The sequence below is a fragment of the Quercus suber genome, unplaced genomic scaffold, assembly GCF_002906115.3.
Source record: "Quercus suber isolate HL8 unplaced genomic scaffold, Cork oak 2.0 scaffold_1166, whole genome shotgun sequence".
Taxonomy (NCBI): Eukaryota; Viridiplantae; Streptophyta; class Magnoliopsida; order Fagales; family Fagaceae; genus Quercus; species Quercus suber.
In genome coordinates, this window is record NW_027070565.1 from 1,643 (window position 1) to 8,217 (window position 6,575).

General features: G+C 33.1%; 1 protein-coding gene across 1 annotated transcript; it reads right to left on the reverse strand.

The window, feature by feature from the left end:
* Positions 1–552: 552 nt before the first annotated feature.
* LOC111995170 (uncharacterized) lies at positions 553–6,569 on the reverse strand. Its single transcript, XM_065769454.1, is given in 14 exon segments — positions 553–986; positions 1,797–1,940; positions 2,150–2,241; positions 2,315–2,396; positions 2,480–2,546; positions 3,112–3,203; positions 3,328–3,444; positions 3,841–3,949; positions 4,039–4,154; positions 4,230–4,252; positions 4,255–4,305; positions 4,911–4,992; positions 5,086–5,223; positions 6,404–6,569. Coding segments are annotated over 14 exon segments (1,401 nt in total). The 5' UTR covers positions 6,545–6,569; the 3' UTR covers positions 553–839.
* Between the last annotated feature and the right edge of the window lie 6 nt (positions 6,570–6,575).

Here is a 6,575-nt window from a genome sequence, read left to right on the forward strand (position 1 = left end):
GAGAAAAAGTAAGAAAAATTGAGGTTTTAAAAAATTGTACTTAAAAACTAAAAAAATTAAAAGTTGGCTTATAATCTTGTCCCAAACTCACATTTATTGCTATTAAAATCTTGAGTGATGTGGAATAGTATTTAAAACCATATTAGGTATACCGTGGCATTAGGGTTACAAAAGTTTTGGCTTTCAAAAATTAAATCTTTGAGAATTTAAAACTTATGTTGAGTGTGCTCAATTGATACTTCTTTGTGTTTCCAAAAAGTTCAAATTCATCCTCCCCATTACTATAACTATTAAATAAATGAATAAAAAATAATTTAAAATCTTTTTGTTGCTTGTGAAATTGAGAAGGTATCTTATGCACCTAGCTTATGCAATAGCACACTGTGAAAGGGATAATACCTATACTGGATGCATAATATAATCATTGCGAGAGGAGTGTTGAGGATAAAATCAAAACCAGAGAATAATCTTCTAGTTCTAGTGTTCTAATGTTCTAATGTTGAAGATGAACACTGTCAAAACTCAACATTATCCAAATTTGCAACTGAATACTAGAAACAAATATAACAATTCCGTTTTTGCTTTTTCAATTTATTCATAATGATCTCCAAATGTTTGGACAAAAAATTAAAAAGATAAATAACAGGAAACACAATATAATGACCAATGAGCTAGTTTGCTTGCAATTCCAGAAGAATATATACAGGGCAATACAGTATAAAGGGGCTGATTACCTAGCCCGCAACAAACTGGCATAAAAAATTACAAGGAAATCAAGGCAAGAACAAGCAGCCTAAGTTCAGCACAGTGGAGATTAGCTACCACGATACCGATAGAATTTAAAGCTTCCAGTATATGCCCAGTAGATGCAAAATTCCTGATATGATACCCCAGAATAGTATCTCTGCAAAGATGACATAAAGTAGAATGCCTACCCTCTTGGAATGCCAAACCTTAACAAAAATGTGCTTCTGAATCCAATATACCTGTCACAGTTTAACAGCAAAAATTAACAATACTAATAAAGTAAAAGATTATTAAAGAAGAAATGACGAGGAGTAAGATGATGATTAAAGTTTGGTAGAGGGTTTTTGTTTATTCAAATTGTATAGGTTGATTGCTCAGATTTGCCAAACAAGGTGCAGACCTCATAGACAATTATCCAGGTTTCTATAAGCAAGACCAATAAGATAAATTAGGTTGAATCCACCAATATGAGGATTATATGCATGTGCAGGGAAGTGAGATATAAGTTGATGGCATTGAATATTAAAAAGAAAAGGAAGAAAAAAAGTCATGAATGCGAGAAAGGGAAATGAAAAGTGCCTCCTCATTGGAGCTTTGGCAAGTTTTGGAACGAGCTAACATGTTCCAAAGCTTGACAAGTTGTGCATATTTTGACAGGAAAAAATATATGCAGTTCTGTAAAATGAACAAAAAAAACTGCAACCTAATGAGCAAAAAGTGCTAACACATTCTTTACACACAGAAACTTCTGTGAAATCTAGAAACATGCTGCAAATTTGAGTTCAGTCCAGCATGGAAAAAATTATAAAAGATTCTCTTGCTAAAGAACAGACTATGATACTTTAAATTTTGAACAGAGAAACTATGAAACTTTAAATTTTGAACACCTCACAAATATTTGTAGATTAGAGAGAACAGGGATGTTTCCCTTCCTTTGGTAGTGGAAGAAGGGAGCTAATATCATTTTCAGTGGCTCTTATTTGAACATAGTAAGGGGCTGTACAGGACGTGTTGAGGTAAAAAGGTAAAAGCATTTTAAGATGATGTACCAGTGTATTGTGGGGGTCATCGTAATACCACCCATTAATGAATCCCGCAAAGATGCCTTCAGCCGCCATAACGTAGACGAGCATAGCATTCATGCCAATCCATTCCAATGGTAAAAACAGGTACCTCAAACCCAAAATATCAACCTGGTATATAACACAGTATAGGATTGTATTAAACTTGACGTATAGTCACTGAACCTTACATTCCCAACAAATAGATACTCAACTGAGAGCAGCTCAACCAAGCCTTAATTCCAACAACATTGGTCTAATATACTCAAAAGATCAATAATGACCCTATTGATATGGAAAAAAAAAAAAAAAAAATTCACGGTGGAAAAAAATAAGAATACCATAATGTATAAAGCTGAAAAGACCAAAGCTGCTGCTCCAGATGTTACACAAACATAGCTTAATGTGTACAACTGTTTATTCAAAGGAATTGCTGCATTGGGGAAAAGCATTAGAAAGCAAGGAGATAACAGATAATTTGCATATATTGAACATTCAGTTCATACCATGAGTGAAATGAAGGATAATTCCTGAAATGAGGAGAGCAAAACCCATCATAACCCAATGCTTCAGTCTAGCTGGATGACCCTGTAATAATTGACAAAATTAAGTGAAGAGAGATCATATTACCTATAAGTTAGGCATAAATCACAAGAATTCATAGACCCCACCTTAAAATGTACAAGAACATGTCCGAAATGCACTCCAATGATGGTGGAGAGAATAGCAGATATTGAGCTGCAATTAGATAAACATCCATAAATAGAAAAGGTTCAAAATAAATTCTCAAGATTTACAAATACTACATTGATAGTGGGGCACATTCATCATAAGATTCCCATCATAGCCACAGGATTGGAGCATTCATGAGGTTCATGCTTAAAAATAAGAACCTGCAGATGTAAAAATAACAATAAATTGCTCCAATCAAACGACTGAGAGGGAGAGCCTGCCTCTGAGAGTCAGGGCAGCCTTCTTAAAAATAGGTTGCTGTCTTCTCCAACTTACTTTATATTGAAGTAGTTCTTAGTATTGCCATTCACATGCTATACTTCTGGAATAACTGAAAATCAATTAGACAGACCAAGTGATAGTTTTGCTGTGCTAATGGAGTGAATGTGCCTGAAAATTCCTTATGTGATATCCATTGATTTTTAATAATCCCAAAGGCAAAGCCTTATGATTTCCATTGTTTAGTTCAACAAGAGCTAGAACTGGTTAAACACCGATTAGATCTAGATAAGAGGCATTTTATTTACTGGTTCATTTTAAATGACATGAAGGAGTTATGATGTTAACAGACCTCAAAATTCCTTCAGGTTCAAAAGGGGCATAGCACCATGAAGGAGCACCATTTCGGAAAGGCCCCTCATATGGGGAATTCTCAGTGCAAGCCTGAATCACTTCAAAATTAGAATGATTAAAATTTTAAAATGACAGTCTATAAGCTAGTGAACTCAAATTCATAAACTGATATGAGGTAAAAAAAAAAAAAAAAAAAAAAAAAAAAAATACACACCTTAGCTCTCTTCCATGCTGGATGCTGATACATGTGGTTTAGTCCTAGCACTTTTCTGTCAACATATCCTACTGCGTTACAAGGAGGGTCCAGTTTTCCTCTCATGCCACAGGCAACCTTAAATGAACAGAATATACATGTCAATAGAAACCCTGGTAGCTATTCTATTTCATAAAGTTGAATCATTAATGGAACAAGTGTGTCACTGAAAAAGACATGCACCCTTCACCAAAACTGATGCTAATTGTGACAAGACCTTATGCCTTTTCCAAATTTAGTGATGCTGAGTTATGCAGATTAAGGAATTCAAATTTTCAATTTCTCCATACCCAAATGCTCTCGAGTTAATTATTTCATGCCAAAGACTATTATCAGCCAGTAGCTGAACAAAAACTATTAGGTCTATCATGACATCTCCAACCATGTACCAAAGATAATAGCAATATATCTACATAGAAGTTCTTAATTTTTTTTTTTTGAAAAAAAAAGGGAGAAAAGGAATCTGAGACTTACTGTTAACTGGACAGTACCATTGTTACTTTGGACAGTGAAGTGCCAATCAGGAACATATGTCCCATAAATTGCAGACAAGTAAATAACAAGAACAGATGCTCCCATCAGCCTGAAAATTTATAAGAGACAAAGTGTTTTATACAAGCATAGTAAAGTTTCATCACATTTATAAAATCAAGCGCAGTTTCACAAAATTACCAATGCCAGAAGTACAACTTGAATACAGAGAACCAGTTGGACGCAAGATCCTTGGCTTGTGCACCTCTTGAAAAGATTTCCACCAGTGCAACCACCAAATATGCAAGAGCAATTCTCTAGAAATAATGAAAGAATTACTGCATGGATTCATTCCCCATACAACTAAGGTTGGTAGCTAACATCAATATTACCTGCAGAATGCCGCACCACTTATCTTTTTCATGTCAACACCATATGTTAGTTTGTCAGGAGCATGAGAATAACCTCCTTCATAACATAATGAAGCCAAGTTAACATCAAAGAAGGTCCAGAGCCTAATTTTTGTTCTTTCTTAATTTCTTTTCCCAGGAATGCACTACAGATAATGTGTCAAGTTTTCAGCATAAAAGAAGATATTTTGATCACAGTATTGCTCATTTTATCTTAAGTACTATCTTTTCCTGTGTCTATTAAAAATTACATTGTGGTTTGCTAGATGAATGAGGGTTGGTGTACACATGCACACTTAGCAAGCGATGACATCAGCTCTGGGAGTGCTTTGTGTATGTCCAATGAATCATGCAATGACTAGGTTAAAGATTTGAAATTTGAGAACATAACATATTTTGTGCAGCTTGGTTTACTTTTCTGGAAAAACTCTCTCAGAAAATGGTGATGCTTGTATGTTATAAGTGTTTACTTTGATGAATAAGTTTTAACTAATTGAAATTGGAAAGGAACAGTAAAAAGTTGCAGATAAACCTTTCCTTCAAATCAGTCATCATTATTTATTATATACTCTCTCCAAATTTGACAGTAATGCTATATTAAAAAAAAGAGGGGGGGGTGTTAAGCTGAGTAGATATAAAAATGAGACCAAAAAAAAAACTGACCTTGCAGTAGGAGACCCCAAAAGAGAAGCTTCAATGTCCTAAGAAGCACCTTTTTTATGGCTGAAAGCCGGTTTGGTATTCTCTGGACAAAAGAAGATACAAGAATGAATGCATACCAATAACCATTTCATGTAATCTTCTTCTTAAGTTGGATGGAAACAGTATATAAACCAACCTTGAGAGAAAGTGCAATGGCCATTCCAACAATGAACAAAAAGAAAGGCATCACAAAATCAGCAAGATTGCAACCATTCCATGGTGCGTGCCCAATCATAGGCCATTCTCCTCCAGCATCATCGACCAAAATCATCAACTACAATGCACATGACATACAATGCAAGCTTAAGAAAAAATAGAAATTACAATTCAATGTATACTGTTTTAACCAATCCTTTATTAGACTTCATGAACCGTCCAAAAAATATACAATATGTAATTGATTAAATCATTAAAGTAAGATTTTACATTTAACAATTAAAACTCAATAAGTACAAAAGTATAACATGACATGGTTGGTATGGCACATATACAGCACCCCAAATGAATTATATGCACTTGCTATGAATTGAATTATTCCAATAAATAATTGATGTCTTTTTTTTTCTTTTTTCTTTTTCTATTGTCTCCAATCTTTTCAAAAGTAGAACTTCAATTTCTTTTATTACTTTTATGGTTTTCCAAAAACTAAATAATGAATCAATATCCTTGTAAAAAAATGTTATGTCGCCTTACATAAAGTAGATTAGTTTACTTTATTTTTATTTTTTATGTATGGATAAAGTACTATATTTTAAGACCACTTTTTCACTTTTCATCAATAAACCCAACACCAAAAGACGCAATAAAAAGAAAAAAAATAAATCAAGACACACAAATCTTTCATCGTAATTTATGTTTAAGTTTTTTTTTTTTTTTTTTGGAGAATCAAACTTATGCTTAATATAAATAGTGCTAGTGAAGAATTAATGCAAACGCAAGGTTGCACGTCCATCACAAATTATTGCCATAACAATTTGTAGAGGGACAAAAGAAATAAAATCTCTCTCTAGCGTTGCTCATAAAGAGAATGAGTATAAAGTAATCTTTTGCTATCTACTCAACGTGGCACAATAAACATTAAATGTAATAGCAAAATTTTTATATTTTTAAATATCATTATTTTAGAATGAAATTAAAAAAAGAAAAAGAAAAAGAAAAAGCAATACCCAATATCATTAATGATTTTATTTTATTTTATTTTATTTTTTAAATTTTCGAACTAGAAAAAGAAGTAATAAATAAACTGTCTTTTTTATCAAAATAAAAAGTAATTTTTTTTAAAGTAACAAATAGGTGCTAAAATATTAAATATTCAAACCAAAAAAAAGTACATGTAGCGAAAATTAATGAGGCAGAGAATTAAATTTCAACATAAAAAATGAAGAAGAAAGAAGTACAATAAGTAATTAAGCCCTTAAGTTAATGGTATATATATGAATGAAGAATATACGTACCGCAACAGTGAGGCCTCGAAAGTCGTCGAGGGAAGCGACACGCTTTGGTTTCTGGGGCTTTTGCTCCGATATATCGGATTCCGATACAGTAACTGGGAGCTGCTTCTGGTGTGTCGCAGTATCGGCTTTGATTTCTGCCATTTTCAAAGTGTGTATTTTTTTTTTTTTTTTT